This window comes from Aquarana catesbeiana, linkage group LG02 (assembly GCF_042186555.1).
Source record: "Aquarana catesbeiana isolate 2022-GZ linkage group LG02, ASM4218655v1, whole genome shotgun sequence".
Taxonomy (NCBI): Eukaryota; Metazoa; Chordata; class Amphibia; order Anura; family Ranidae; genus Aquarana; species Aquarana catesbeiana.
Window position 1 is genome coordinate 811,740,559 of NC_133325.1, and position 15,912 is coordinate 811,756,470.

General features: G+C 43.7%; 1 protein-coding gene across 1 annotated transcript in view; it reads right to left on the reverse strand.

Moving 5' to 3' along the window:
* Positions 1 to 2,618: 2,618 nt before the first annotated feature.
* The window catches only part of LOC141129516 (uncharacterized), a 125,541-nt gene continuing 112,247 nt past the window's right edge, over positions 2,619 to 15,912 (reverse strand). The window contains exon 5 of the mRNA XM_073617597.1: positions 2,619 to 3,696. Coding sequence (XP_073473698.1) covers positions 3,491 to 3,696 — 206 coding nt within the window. The 3' untranslated portion in view covers positions 2,619 to 3,490. The remainder of the gene's footprint in view (positions 3,697 to 15,912) is intronic.

Genomic DNA, 15,912 nt, shown 5'->3' on the forward strand with positions numbered 1-15,912 from the left:
AAGAAAGAAGAAGCATTTAAATAAAGGAATTGTCAAGAACTGTCTCTTGTCATTTTTAACATTTTTGATAGTTTTTTAGTGAAAAGGTAGGGGTACAAAAACCCCCTTACCATTTCACACAGGGGGGGGCCGGGATCTGGGGGTCCCCTTGTTAAAGGGGGCTTCCAGATTCCGATAAGCCCCCCGCCCGCAAACCCCCACAACCACCGGCCAGGGTTGTGGGGATGAGGCCCTTGTCCTCATCAACATGGGGACAAGGTGTTTTGGGGGGCTACCCCAAAGCACCCTCCCAATGTTGAGGGCATGTGGCCTGGTACGGTTCAGGAGGGGGGGGCGTTCTCTCTTGCATGCTCGGATAAGGGTCTGGTATGGATTCTTGGGGGACCCCACGCCGTTTTTTTTTTTTTTTTTTGGCGCGGGGTTCCCCTTAAAATCCATACCAGACCTGAAGGGCCTGGTATGGAAGTTAGGGGGACCCCCACGTCATTTTTTTAAAAAATTTTGGCCGGGGTTCCCCTTAATATCCATACCAGACCTGAAGGGCCTGGCATGGAATTTAGTGGGACCCCCACGTCATTTTTTTTTTTTTATTTTGGTTCGGGGTTTCCCTGTGGGGAATTCCCATGCCGTTTTTTATCAATGAACTTCTATATGTATTGTCGGACCGGCAATGCAATAGCCGCGGGTAGTTTTAAATGGCTTTTTTCCTTTCAAATGTCATTTTGCTGTCAGACTGTTCTAAACACGGGAAACATGCGCCCCTTTACAGGCATACTATACACACCCCCCAGCTATGAAATTTAAAGGGATATTACACTTTTATTGTTTGACTTTAAGCATTATTAAAATCACTGCTCCTGAAAAAACAGACGTTTTTAAAACTTTTTTTTGCATTGATCCATGTCCCCTGGGGTAGGACCCAGGTCCCCAAACACTTTTTATGACAATAACTTGCATATAAGCCTTTAAAATTAGCACTTTTGATTATTCATGTTCGTGTCCCATAGACTTTAACGGTGTTCGCGTGTTCGAACAAACTTTTTTCCTGTTCGCATGTTCTGGTGCGAACCGAACAGGGGGGTGTTCGGCTCATCCCTATTGGGGAACCCAAGTTTTGGGCCAGGAATGGAGAAAGGGGCATTCCAGGGTATTCGGGAGAGGGGATATACTCAGGTATCACTTTTTTTGCAATCTGACGCATGGCCTACAGTTGCCTCATTGACACAATTGGGGGGCCGATTTGAAATAAACTTTTGGCAGGCATTACAACTCCGCCACTTCTTTGAGTCATTGGGACCAGCGATAAATTATAGACGAGAACTGACAAGGTTCGAACTATACTGAGAAGAGAAAGAGCCCCTTGCCCGAACAATATCTAAGATATACACAATGTTAATTGCCCCCCCAGATAACTTTGAGATGCCAGGAATGGGAAAGTGGGAAAGGGACCTAAATAGGATTTTTACACCAGTTCAACGTCAGAAGATAACATATCTTTCGTTGAATTCATCAGTCTGTACGCGAACCCAAGAACTAAATTATAAGCTACTTACAAGGTGGTATTACACCCCAGTTAAGCTTCATAGGTTTTTCCCTGAAGCTTCAGATCAATGTAGGAGATGCAGCTGGGGACGGGGGACTCTATTCCAAATATTTTGGGCGTGTCCTAAGATTGGGCAATTTTTGGTTGGAAGTACAAAGGATTGCCCAAACATTTACAACTTTCCCACTTTCGGACGATCCTGCCTTTTTCCTGTTGCATCTCTCACAAATACCACTACAGACATATAAAAACTCGGTCTTATGTCATATGGTTAACGAGGCCAAGGCGTGTATCGCCCGATGCTGGAAAGACCCCAGGCCACCATCGATTACAGTATGGCTCAATAAAGTGAGAAATGTGGGGGCCATAGAAGATCTTGTGTTCTCGGCCCAGAATAGAAAAGAGCAATACATTAAAATTTGGACAACATGGAACTTATTTGTATATTCAGAAGAAGGAAAGAGATTGTTGGGGGATACCATAGGGCAATGAGTCCGCCTGTCTTGGAAGTTTACAATATTATGGAGGTTCCCTACCCTCCACGAGCAGAGGGGAGTAGGGAAGGATGGGTATAGGAGGGGGAAGGGGGAGGGTTTTTTTTTCCTTTTCTTTTTTCTTTGGGGTGGGGATATTCTATGAAAATTAAAAAATTAAAGGGAGGAATAAGTTATACCCTGGTGGCCAGGAGAGGAAGAAAAAGAGAACAAAAGGGGAAGAGGGTTTATAGGAGAGATGATAGGTGTGCTTAAAGTTTAATATGTATATTTTGAGAGTCATATGCAGAGAAATATGTCAATTGTATATATATTCATAGTTGACAAGAAAGGAACTATGTGTTCACGTAACTTACAGCATGTAATGTATTATTTGCTCCTCCCTTGGGTATAAATAAAGAATATTAAAAAAAATATATATATATTACTTCACGCATTGCACTACATTGTTGCACAGAGTCACTTTATTAATAATAAGTTGTGTCACTAAAGCATTTTATGTATGTGGTCTTCTACAGATATATTTCAGAGTGTGTATGGAAAGGCAGAGGGAATTATTAACTAGTAATTTACATGTTGCACCATATTGAGTCACTTTATTGTTAATTAGCGGTGTCACTAGAGAACCTTACATATGTGGTTTGCTACAGATATAGTCAACAGTGTGTATGAATATGTAGAAATACACAGGGAATCATTTATTGGTATAAGTTAGCACAGCACATTTTTCTTTTACTTACCATATATACTTGAGTATATACGGTATATGGTACAAAACACAGCCATGCACCTATAGCCTGGTCTGACCTCATTTTCCACATCTGAGTCCCTGGTCATCCAAGTAGTCAATCTATCCTCACGCGGAGTGCCATCATTCCATATCCCGACAATGAGGACGACACCCATCTCCAGGAACAAAAGACTTTTTATGGTGATCAAATTTTTTTTTAACACATGTGTGAAAATAATAAAAACAAGATATAGTTCTGCTCTTCACATTGAATGCAGAAGGTTTATAAGTCAAGTAAATCAGCATAGGTAATGAGATCCCATCCCAGACTGGGAGGACACAGAATACATTATACATGAAATGACCAATAGGACGGGGAGATTTTCAGTTCAGGAGCTAAACAGTTAACCATTTCTTTTCAGGAAAATTAGCAGAGATAGATACTATTTTGTGGCTTTCACTAATATCCAAAGAAGGTAAAAGGTCCATTAGTTTCATAAGTTACTGGCAGTTCTTATGACCATACAGTTGTTATTGAGTTTTATAAAGAGAAATTATCAATATGTGCTGGGAGAAGGTTAAGCAGCGGGCAAATTATATATATATATATATATATATATATATATATATATATATATATATATATACAAAATGTCACATAAATGTCTCTCACAAGATGAGGGCAAAGCCTTGCAAATCCACAAATCCAGCACAGTAGATGTTTCAGTAGCAGTCATCATAGTAAGTTGGTTCCATTTCCATCTCCATCTGATCTCTTCTTCTTGTGCTCCTCTCACTCCGATTCTTCTCATTCTTCATCTTCCTCAGGTCATTGACCATAAAGATGAGGAGCCCAGTGTAGAGGACAAAGACCACACCGGATGACAGGAAGTGACCCCAACCTGAAGACATCTCAGACTGACTTTCTTCTAAATGGAGATAATGGGGTACAATGAGAGAGTTGTACAGAATAGTAATATTATGTATCAAACCCGGTCAGATGTTCAGTACAGCAGTGTCAGTATAACAGGACAGTCACACTGGTAACAGGGCAGAGATTCTGGTTGTCTTGATAAGGACGTAGCCGGGCATTTAATAACTCATCCAGTAAACATGGAGAATAGAAGGAGGTCAGATTATCATCACACAATGACAGCGGGCCGGGTGAGGACATGACTATGTGAGAGAGTCACCAAACATCACATCACCCCAACAAACACTTCCAATAGTATATGAACCCTCTATAAAGCTGTGATGATAATGAGATCTGAGCACCCCAAAACGGTGCGGACAAACCCAGGACAGCCTTGTTGGAGAACAGTGAGAGTTTTTAGAGAAGACACCCAGCCAATGACCTTCCCCAAACCATATAACCCCAGGACCACATCTACACAGCCCTTAATGAACACATCTTACAGGGTTAATAAAATGATGCTTTTAGCGATAAGCCAGAGCACTATTAATCAAGGTATATCTTAAACACCTTTAAGAGGATTTCCACTTTTGCCACCAAATTGGTATAATATTATTATTCACGATTTATATAGCACCAACAGTTTACGCAGCGCTTTACAATGTAGAGGGGGGACAGCACAATTACAGTTCAATACAGAAGATACAGGAGGGCCCAGCTAATAGAGCTTACATTCTAAAGGGAGGGGGTGGTGGTACAAAAGGTAATAGATGTGGGGAATGATTTGATGGGGGTGGCTCGGGGACAGTTGTTATGTGGGTGTGGAATAGGCTTCCCTGAATAAATGAGTTTTCAGGGATGTCTTAAAGGTGGACAGGTTCGGGGCTGATCGGAGTTACCCGGGCAGGGAGTTCCAGAGGATGGGAGAAGCTCTGGAGAAGTCCTGAAGGCGAGCATGAGAGGAGGTAACAAGGGAGCTAGAGAGCAGGAGGTCCTGGCAGGAGCGGAGGGGATGATTTGGGCGATATCTGCAGATGAGGTTGGTGATGTAGCTGGGGCGATGTTGTGAATGGCCTTGTATGTTGTGGTTAGTATTTTGAAATTTACACGGTGGGGTAGGGGAAGCCAGTGAAAGGATTGGCAGAGAGGAGCAGCAGTCACGGATCCGTTAGTGAGGTGTATTAGTCTAGCAGCAGCATTCATAATAGACTGAAGGGGGAGGAGCCTGTGTAAGGGTCGGCTATTAAGGAGAGAGTTGCAGTAGTCAAGGCGGGAAATAACCAAGGAGTGAATAAGTTGCTTTGTGGTATCATTGGTCAGGAAGGGTGGAATTCTGGAGATGTTGCGGACTTTAAGGTGGCAGGATTTAGCCAGTGATTGGATATGGGGGCTGAAGGAGAGGTCAGAGTCAAAGATTACACCCAGGACCCTGGCATGTGTGGAGGGACCAATGGTTGTGTTGTTGATATTAATGGTGAAGTCACAGGAGGGGGACCGTGAAGGAGGAAATATAACAAGCTCAGTTTTAGAAAGATTGAGTTTGAGGAAGTGGTGTGACATCCATACCAATATGTAATTCAGTAAGGTTGAGATCCGTGAGGAGATCAAGGGGGTGAATTTAGGAGTGGAGAGAAAGATCTGGGTGTCATTGGCATAGAGGTGGTATTGAAAGCCATGGGAGGTTATCAACTGGCCCAGGGAAGAGGTATAGAGTTAGAATAGGAGGGGCCCAAGGACGGAGCCTTGGGGTACCCCAACAAAAAGAGGACTAGGAGCTGAGGAGCTGGAGTTGTAAGTGACACTGAAAGTGCGCTGAGATAGGTAGGAGAAGAACCAAGATAAAGCAGAATCACGGAGGCCAAGGGAGTGTAGTTTGCTGAGGAGAAGCAGGTGGTCAACTGTGTCAAAGCCAGCACAGAGTTCTAAGAGTATGAGTATGGAGTAATGGCCATTGGTTTTAGCAGTTAGTAGGTCATTGGTGAGTTTTAGTAGGGCAGTTTCAGTGGAATGTTGTGGATGGAAGCCAGACTGTAGGGGGTCGAGAAGGTTGTTGTCTGTGAGGTAGCGACTCATTCGGTCATGGACAAGGTGTTCGATTAGCTTGGAGGCAAATGGGAGCAGGGAGATGGGTCTTAAGTTATTCAAACAGGTGGGGTCTAGTGAAGGTTTTTTAAGTATGGGGGTAACCAGTGCATGTTTGAACAGGGAAGGAAAGGTTCTGGAGGAGAGGGAGAGGCTGAAGATGTGGGTTAGGGGGTTGAGGGCGGGAAGGTGGTCGCAGTAATTGAGAGGGGACAGGGTCCAGGGGACAGGTAGTGAGGTGGGCCATGGAGAGGAGTTTATCAACTTTATTGGTGGTAACTGGGCAAAGGAGGAGAGTATTGAGTGTGGTGTTGGACCTGATGTGTTGGGTAGGGGAGGAACTTGAATGCTGGATATCTCCTTGCGAATTGAAATGGATGGCAATCTATTGAGTGGTAAGCGTGTTGGGGGGGGGGGGTGAAGTAAGGAATTAAGGGTAGAAAAGAGTTAATGAGGTTTGGAAGAGAGGGTTTTGATGAGAGTGTTGTAGTAGGTTTTTTTAGCAGTGTAGAGGCAGGAGTTGTATTTGAGAAGGGCAGATTTGTAGAGGTTAAGAACTTGCAGGGATTTATATTGATGCCATGCTCGCTCAAGAGCATGGCTGCGTCTCTTGAGACTTCTGGTGTCGTCTGTTTGCCAGGGTTGTGGCAGATGGGGCCTGGTTCTGCATGTATAATACTGATGTTATACTTGTTACATGTCCTCATTCACACAGTAAACTAGTATTGGACAAACAGTTCAGGCCGAGCAAAAGTTGAGCACGATCTTTGCCCATTTGGGTTTTGCCACGTCCTTAACAACGGATGGGTCATCAGCTGTCAGTGGGCTTTCCCGATGACAGCTGAAAGAAAAAATGCCGGTAAGAAAAAAATGGCATGGTGTGTAAAAATGGTATGACTGTGTAAGGAAGTAGTCATCATTGGAAGACTAAAGTCACCTATATTATGGGGTACAGGGGGAGGATTGGACACATTTCTCTATCTGAGGGATCTACACATAAGGGAGACCTCATGATTCGTCTCCATCCACTCAGATCATAATTCTGTGTGAATCCCCCAGGAAAGCAGAAGTTGCAGATTACGGTCAGGTGAAGGAACACAAGATACTACGACCTGTAATATTTATATTAGTTCAGGTCCAGACTTCAAGGGGAGAGTCTTCCTATAGGAAGAGGAGCAGACATGGCACCGAGTGTGAGGAGGAGTGAAGTTTATACTTGATCACTTGTGGTGGAGAGGACTTTCTCTGAGGACTTTCTTCTATGTATTGATATTATTTGAGGGGAATGTTTATGTGGGATGTGCAGTGGGGAATATTGTACATAATTTTTTGGCAATGTTTTTTTTTTTTTTTTTTATTATGTTTGTTACAATTTGTGCTGTTTAGTTTATTATGTAAGTGAATGGTGACCTCACTCTTGGTTAAAGAGTTTACTACCACTTGTACCTACAGGTAAGTCTATAATAAGACGTACCTGTAGGTACTATGACTATCTCCTAAACTTGCACAGTTTAGGTGATATTTAAAATGCATGCAGCCGATGACATCACCGGCTTACAGTGCCGGACCTTTAGAGCCTGTGCCAAAAATGGTGGCTCCCACGCGCATGTGCGGGAGTGACGTCATTGAGCCCCCGGCCACTCATGTAGCCAAAGGCCACAAACCTGGAAGGAAGACCGGGGGGAGATCTCAGCCATCACAGCGGTGACATTGCAGCACTGGAGGGCTTCGTTCTAAGGTAAGTCTATCATAATGTGCAAGTATGCAATGCATACTTGCACATTATGACATTGCCTTATAGGAATTTTTATTTTTAATCACCTACAGTTTACTACTGATTTAAGGACTTTTCGGTGTCTGCACCCCATTGGCAGCTGTCCAGTGTAATAACTAGTGTTGGGCAAACTCATGCTTGGGCCGGACATTGGCTTTTTGCCTGTTCGGCAAACATCCAAATTATCAGGGCGTTCGATCGTTTGTTTGGCCTGCTGAGTGACCACAATGCACTGGGCCAATGCACAGTACATTGGAAGCCCTGATTGGCTGAAGCAATCAAAGTTTTGCCCAATCAGGGCACATAGCACTGTCAGAGACATGATTGGACACTGTCATGTTGACTGAATCCAATCATGGCTCATTGCTCTTAGTCCCGCCCCACTCTATAAAACTATTCTTCCCACAGTGGCCATTTGTAGTGTGATATCGGAGTGGAGAGAGATAGAACAGCACTAACTACTAGACAGTTATGCCCCGTACACACGATCGGAAATTCGTCCAGTAAAAGACTGATGAGAGCTTTTGGTCGGAAAATGCGTCCGTGTGTATGCTCCATCAGACTTTTGCTGGCCGAATTCCCACCAGCAAAAGATTGAAAGCAGGTTCTCTATTTTTCGGTTGGAAAAAGTTCCTATTCGAAAATGCGTTCTTCTGTAGCAATTCCGACGCGCAAAATTCCTACACATGCTCGGAAACAATTCGATGCATGCTCGGAAGCATTGAACTTCATTTTCTCAGCTCATCGTAGTGTTGTACATCACTGCGTTCTTGACGGTCAAAAGTTCAGAGAACTTTTGTGTGACCCGTGTGTATGCCATGTGGGAGGTTTCTATGCTTGTGGTAGATGTGTCCCCTGCAGGCACTCCAAGGGAAACATTAAAAAACGAAAAAATTTTTTAGCTTCGGCCACTAATAAAGAGTATGAGATCAAACAGCTAATCACATGCGATACTATTGGGGTGGTCTATTGGAGTGCAGTTGTGGGCTCCAGTATGTTGGTAGAACCTCAAGACCCTTACATGTTAGATTGGCCGAACATGTCAACAATATTAAGAAAGGCCTTAAGACCCACAATGTGTCCAGACATTTCAAGACCTTTCACCAACAAAACCCTAAGTGTCTGAAATTCTGGGGCATTGAAAGGGTCACAAAGCACTGGAGAGGGGGAAATTTTATCAGACAATTAAGTAAGAGAGAATCCCATTGGATTTATGAAACAAGAGTAATGTTCCCCGATGGGTTAAATGTAGAGTTCGACACTAATTGCTTTATCTCTGATCGGTAGGAATTTTTATATATTTTTATTAAATGATCATAATCTTATCTGATTTTTTATATATCTTTTTGATATTGTCTTTTTGGAGCAGTCGGTGGTCGTGGATGACGGATAGTGATAATAATAATTTTTAATTTTTTAATTTTGGAAATTGATTATTTTAAAATTAAAATTATTTTTTATGCGATCTAGGTGCTTTTGTCTGTTCTGTCAAGATTACACTTTGTATTGTGTGTCTTAATGTTTTCTATCACCAGATCATATATATACATTTTAAATCCTATTTTAATAGAGTATGTGCAGATATGAGCTTTTACAATCTGACTGGGTTCCGTTTACTCCAAATGATATGTGAGGAGACACTTCCGGAATCGGCTCCCATCAGATATACGTCATCCCCTGTTGTTTGTGTTGCCATAACAACTCACCTCTTTATAGCGCGGGTGCCCACGTAGTCACGATATCTGCTGAGGAAGTCCCCGCCCACTGGGACGCAACGCGTCCAGAACGTGACGTCGTGACGTCATCCGCGGCTACCGCGCATGCTCCACCGCTTGCACACACTCTGCTGTTTGTATTCACTGTTACCGTCCTGGCACTTGTGAAGTGCCTGCTATGTAAGTGTGTTTTTTTTTATTCCTATAATAAAGTATGTTATACGGAGAGCACTATGTCTGTCCCTTTTTGTTTATATGAATCACGCTGACCCCCTGCTACGTGGCTATCTGGAGGAGTCTCTTGTCATTGGACTGAACCTTCACTTTGTTGATCCCTATGGGAATGCTCGCTTGACTCTTTATTGAAGGGTCCTGGTTACCAGGTGAGAGGCCATTCGGTATATGGTGAAGGGTCCTTCTATCAGTCACACATCATTGCTGTGAAAATCACGTTTGCCTGGTGGATTCATATATAATATCTGGACACTATTTGTGCTCTGTATTTTTTAAAGGACAATACCCTATTGTTATCTTCTTCATCCCTGGATGTTTTTTATTTTTTGTTTTTGTTTTAGCGCTGCACCCATTTTACTTATCTGTCTAGAGGGATTTGATCATTTGACCCTGGTGTTCAGCTGCTTTCTGGCTTTTGCATACATGCGCTGATATATTTTGTTATACCGTGTGTATGCAAGCCAAGATTAAGGGAAATTCTGTTGGAAAAACCATCCAAGATTTTTCCGACTAAAAATCCATTCATGTGAACAGCATTAGTGTGATATTCTGATTCCATTGTCAGTGTAGAATATCAGTTTAGTGTGTATCTAGTGATAGTTCAGTCAATGTGAATGTAGTGGGTCCGTTCATTTTTACTTTATTGTCAGTTTATTTTGTCAGGGCAGATCTGCTGTAGTATATTGCAGTGCATCAATGCATGTTTAACACAGTATATTTCAGTGCGTTATTGCACGTTTACTGAAGAAAATTGCAGTACGTCAGTGCACATTTAATGCAGCATATTTCAGTGCATTGGTTTACGTTTTACTGCAGTATATTGCAGTGTGTTAGTGCACGTTTATCGCAATATATTTCAGTTCATTATTGCATGTTAATCATAGTCTATTGTAGTGCGTTAGTACATGTTTGATGCAGTATATGTCAGTGTGTTATTGCACATCTACCACAGTGCATTAGTGCATGTTTAACACAGTATATTTCAGTGCATTGCTGCGCTTTTACCACAGTATATTGTAGTGCGTTAGTGCACGTTTAATGCAGTATATTTTAGTGCATTGCTGCACGTTTATTGCAGTGCATCAGTGCACATTGAAATTGGAGTTCCACCTATTTCAAAATCAGCAGCTACAAAAAAGTGTAGCTGCTGACTTTTAATAACTGAACACTCACCTGTCCCATGGTCCAGCAATGTGGGCGAACGAAGCCCTGCTCCTCTCCCCCTGCTCTCTGCGGTGTCGGCATTGTAACTGTGGGCGCCCTGGCTGTGGCTTCACAGCCGGGTAAGCTCCCTGTGATGTGTCCAAGAGGATTGCAGGGAGGGAGGGGGGAGAGGTGAACTTCCTTCCAGCGCTGTGGAGCCCCGGGAGGAAGTGGGAGCTGGATGCCTCTAAAAAGAGTGTATCTGCTCCCCACCTAAAAAAAATTACATGTCAAATGTGGTAAGTCAGGGGGTCACCATCACTTAAAGCGGAAGTTCTATTTTTGGGTGGTATACACAGTATATTTCATCGCATTATTGCATGTGTAACGCAGTATATTTATTTGCAGTTTATTGCAGTGCATTAGTGCACGTTAGGGATGAGCCCGCGCTGGTTTGAGACGAACATAAGTTCAAATCGAACATCGGGTGTTCATTTGCTCACAAAAAAATTATTAAAAAGTCCTTCTGCTGACTGCTGTCTCTTGGCTGGGACAGCTGTTATATAGGCAAGGGCGGGGCAACCCGGTGATGTAACTGTATGACCCTGCCCCCTTCTGACGTCAGGGAAGCCTCCCATTTCCTTTTCTACTTTTCGGGTGTACCCCTACCCATTCACATAAGGGGGGGCAGGATCTGGGGGCCCTCTTGTTAAAGTAGGCTTCCAGATTCCAATAAGCCCCCTGCCCACAGACCCCCACAACCACCGGGCCAGGGTTGTGAAGATGAGGCCCTTGTCCCCATCAACATAGGGACAAGGTGCTTTGGGGGGACCCCAAGGCACCCTACCCATGTTGAGGGCATGTGGCCTGGTACGGTTCAGGAGGGGGGGTGGGGCGCTCGCTCGTCCCCCCTATCCTGACCTGCCAGGTTGCATGCTCGGATAAGGGTCTGGTATGGATTTTGGGGGAACCCCAACGCCATTTTTAAAAAAAAATTAGTTCCCCTTAATATCCATAACCAGACCAGAAAGTGGAGGGACCGCACACCTTTTTTTTAAAATGGTTTTTTATCTATATTGCCGGGAGCATTACAGCCGCAAGCAATTTTGAATTACATTTTTTCCTTTAGAAATGTCATTTTGCTGCGGTACTGTAATAAACATGGGAAAGATGCTCTACTTAATAGGCAGACTCAGGGGACCCCCCAGGCATGATATTTAAAGGAATATTTCATTTTTATTTTTTCACTTTAAAGCGGAGCTGCAGCTGCTGACTTTTAATAATCGGACACTTACCTGTTCCAGGGTCCAGCGATGCGGGGGATCGAAGCCCCGCTCGTCTCCCCCTCTGCTCTGTGGCACCGGCATTGTAACTGTGGGTGCCCAGCTGCGGCTTCACAGCCAGACACCCACTGTGCATGCGCGAGCCGTGCCGAGCGCCGTGACTGGCCGTGCAGTCACCTGGGACCTATGATGTGTCCCAGATGATTGCCTAGAGGGAGGGGGCAGAGCCGATTTCCCTTCCGGTGCCGAGGGAAGTGACGTAAGGAGCCGAGGTGAGTAAGGAGGTAGATTATGAGGGACCCCCTAGCAGCAGGCATTAAGAGGTGAGTAAAAGTAGGTGATGAGGAGGTCACTGATGTGACTTGGGTTCCGGATAGAGTAGAGGAGGATAGTGAGGGTGAGGCACAACCCCAAAGAGGCAGCCATCATGGAAGAGTAGAGAGCAGCCATCCTATTCCATCACATTGTGAAGCTGTTATCTCCCGGTCCACTTCCCACAGCTCAGCTGTCTGGGCCTTTTTTAGCACATGTGCAGACGATCACACTGTTGAAACTTGCAAACTTTGCCTCAAACAATTCAAGCTGGGCAAAATCACAAGCCATTTGGGTACCACATGCTTGACAAGGCATTTAACCTCCCACCACCCAGCCCAAGCTTGTCAAAGCTGCTGGCTTTACAACTCCTGCCTTTCCATCTGGTGGATTCTGCCCCTTTCTTGAATTTGCAGAATGTGCTGTAGCACAATGGCAGGTTCCCATTCACTATTTCTTTGCACGTAAGGCCATTCCAGCTCTGTACTATCACATGGAAGGCAATGTTGTGGCATCGTTGAGCAAGGCAGTCAGCAGCATGGTCCACGTTATTGCTGACACGTGGTCCAGCAAGCATGGTCAGGGACACTATATTTCATTCACAGCACAATGGTTAACTCTGCTTGCAACTCGGAAAGATGCAGGACAAGGCTTAGTGCTGCAGCTTGTTGTGCCGCCATGTCTCCATACAGCTAGTGGTGATGATGCAAGATTTGTCATTTCCAACCCCTCCTTCTCTCTCTCCTTCATGCCCTCCTCTGATGATTTGTCCTATGAACCACCAGTACCCCCTAAGCAGTCAAGGGGCCATTAAATGAGTCAGGTGCAATGCAGTGCCTCAGCTGATCTGTCTAGGGGACAGGAGCTACACCAGAGCATAGATTCTTGCAGCTCTGCATGGGCAGGCCCAGAGGTGGTTCATGCCATGTCAGCTGGAGCCAGGAATGGTGGTGTATGATAATGGCACAAACCTCCTGTCCGCCCTCAGACAGGGAAAATGGACACATGTGCCATGCCTGGCACATGTCCTCAATTTGGTGGTGCAGCATTTCTTAAGTAGGTACCCAGGGTTGGAAGATCTGCTAAAGCAGGCCAGAAGAATGTGCAGCCATTTCAGGCAGTTATACACAGGCAGTGCTTGGTTGGCTGAAATTCAGCGGGAATTCCACCTGCCCGTAAACTGTCTGTTTTGTGATATGCTCACCATGTTGAACTGAACTTTTCCACTGCTGCAGCGGCTGCACATGCAGCAAAGGGCCGTCAACAAGTACTTATGTAAGTATGGCACAATGACAGGCTCAGGCCAGCTCAGCTTTTTTTCCCCACGCCAATGGCTGTTGATAAAGGATGCATGCACTGTACTGCCACCATTTGAGGAGGCCACAAGGATGGTGAGCCTAGCATGGATAGAGGAAGGGCAGTGGGAGGAAGAGGTGGACTTCCTTTCCTATCAAGGCCCACTTTATGCAGACACCATTGTTCCTACACTACAGAATACACAGGAGGAGAGGGAGGAGGAGGAGTATTCTGGCAGTTTTGATGGCATTGAAGCAGAGGAAGACATACATCAACCCTTAACCACTTAAGCCCCGGACCATTTGGTTGGCCAAAGACCAGATCACATTTTGCGATTCGGCACTGCGTCGCTTTAACTGACAATTGTGCGGTTGTACGACGTGGCTCCCAAACAAAATTGACGTCCTTTTTTTCTTTACAAATAGAGCTTTCTTTTGGTGGTATTTGATCACCTCTGCGTTTTTTTTCTTGCTCTATAAACAAAAATAGAGCGACAATTTTGAAAAAAATGCATTTTTTACTTTTTGCTTTCATAAATATCCCCAAAAAATATATAAAAAAAATTGTTTTTCCTCAGTTTAGGCCAATATGTATTCTTCTACATATTTTGGTAAAAAAATCACAATAAGCGTTTATTAATTGGTTTGCGCAAAAGTTGTAGCGTCTACAAAATAGGCGTTTCTTTTATGGCATTTTTATTAATAATTTTTTTTTTACTAGTAATGATCTGCGATTTTTATCATGACTGTGACATTATGGCGCACACATCGGACAATTTTGGCACATTTTTGGGACCATTGTCATTTTTACAGCGATCAGTGCTATAAAATTGCACTTTACGTGGTTATGTGTGTCCTAGGGAGTGATTCTGTTAGGGGGCGTGGCTATCTGTGACACATCACTGATCATAGCTCCTGATTACAGGGGAAAATAATACTGGGAGTATGCTATAGGCCCCCAAACCTGAGGGAGGAAGTGGAGACGGATCTCCTATCACAAATTGGATTAGCAGCAAGAATGGGAAGTGTTATCATAATGGGGGATTTTAATTATCCAGACATAGACTGGGCGGAGGGAACCGCACATTCATTTAAGGCTCGCCAGTTCCTTAATGTCTTGCAGGACAATTTTATGGGTCAGATGGTAGACGCACCAACTAGAAATAAAACATTACTGGATCTACTGATTACCAACAATACAGACCTGATAACAGATGTGGAAATACGGGGCAATTTAGGTAACAGTGATCACAGGTCAATTCGTTTCAGTATAAATCACACAAATAGGAAACATGAAGGGAATACAAAGACACTGAATTTCAAAAGAGCCAACTTCCCTAAACTACAAACCTTGCTAAAAGGCATAAACTGGGATAAAATATTAGAAACAAAGAATACGGAGGAGAGATGGGTTTGCTTTAAGAGCATATTAAATAAGGGCATTAGCCAATGTATCCCATTGGGTAATAAATTTAAAAGAGCAAACAAAAGTCCTGGATGGCTTAACTCCAATGTAAAAATGCATATAAAAGCAAAGGAGAAGGCCTTCAAAAAATACAAGGTTGAGGGATCATCCTCAGCATTCAGACTTTATAAAGAATGCAACAGGATATGTAAAGGTGCAATTAGGACAGCTAAGATAGAACATGAAAGACACATAGCGGAGGAGAGCAAAAAAAATCCCAAGAAATTCTTTAAGTATGTAAACAGTAAAAAAGGGAGGACAGACCATATTGGCCCCATAAAGAATGAGGAAGGACATCTGGTTACAAAGGATGGGGAGATGGCGAAGGTATTGAATTTATTCTTCTCCTCAGTCTTCACGAGTGAATCGGGGGGCTTCAGTAACCAAAACTGCAGTGTTTATCCTCATGACACAACACAGGAAGCACCTCCATGGTTAACAGAGGACGGAATTAAAATTAGACTTGAGAAACTTAACATTAATAAATCACCGGGACCAGATGGCTTGCATCCGAGGGTACTTAGGGAACTCAGTCAAGTGATTGCCAGACCGTTGTTCCTAATTTTTACAGATAGTCTACTGACTGGAATGGTACCAGCTGATTGGAGAAAAGCCAATGTAGCACCTATATTTAAAAAGGGCCCAAAATACATCCCTGGGAATTACAGACCAGTTAGCCTAACATCGATAGTATGTAAACTCTTGGAGGGGATGATAAGGGACTATATACAGGATTTTAGTAATACGAACAATATCATTAGCAGTAATCAGCATGGATTCATGAAGAATCGTTCTTGCCAAACCAATCTATTAACCTTCTATGAGGAGGTGAGTTGCCATCTAGATAAAGGAAGGCCTGTAGACGTGGTGTATCTGGATTTTGCAAAAGCATTTGACACAGTTCCCCATAAACGTTTACTGTACAAAAT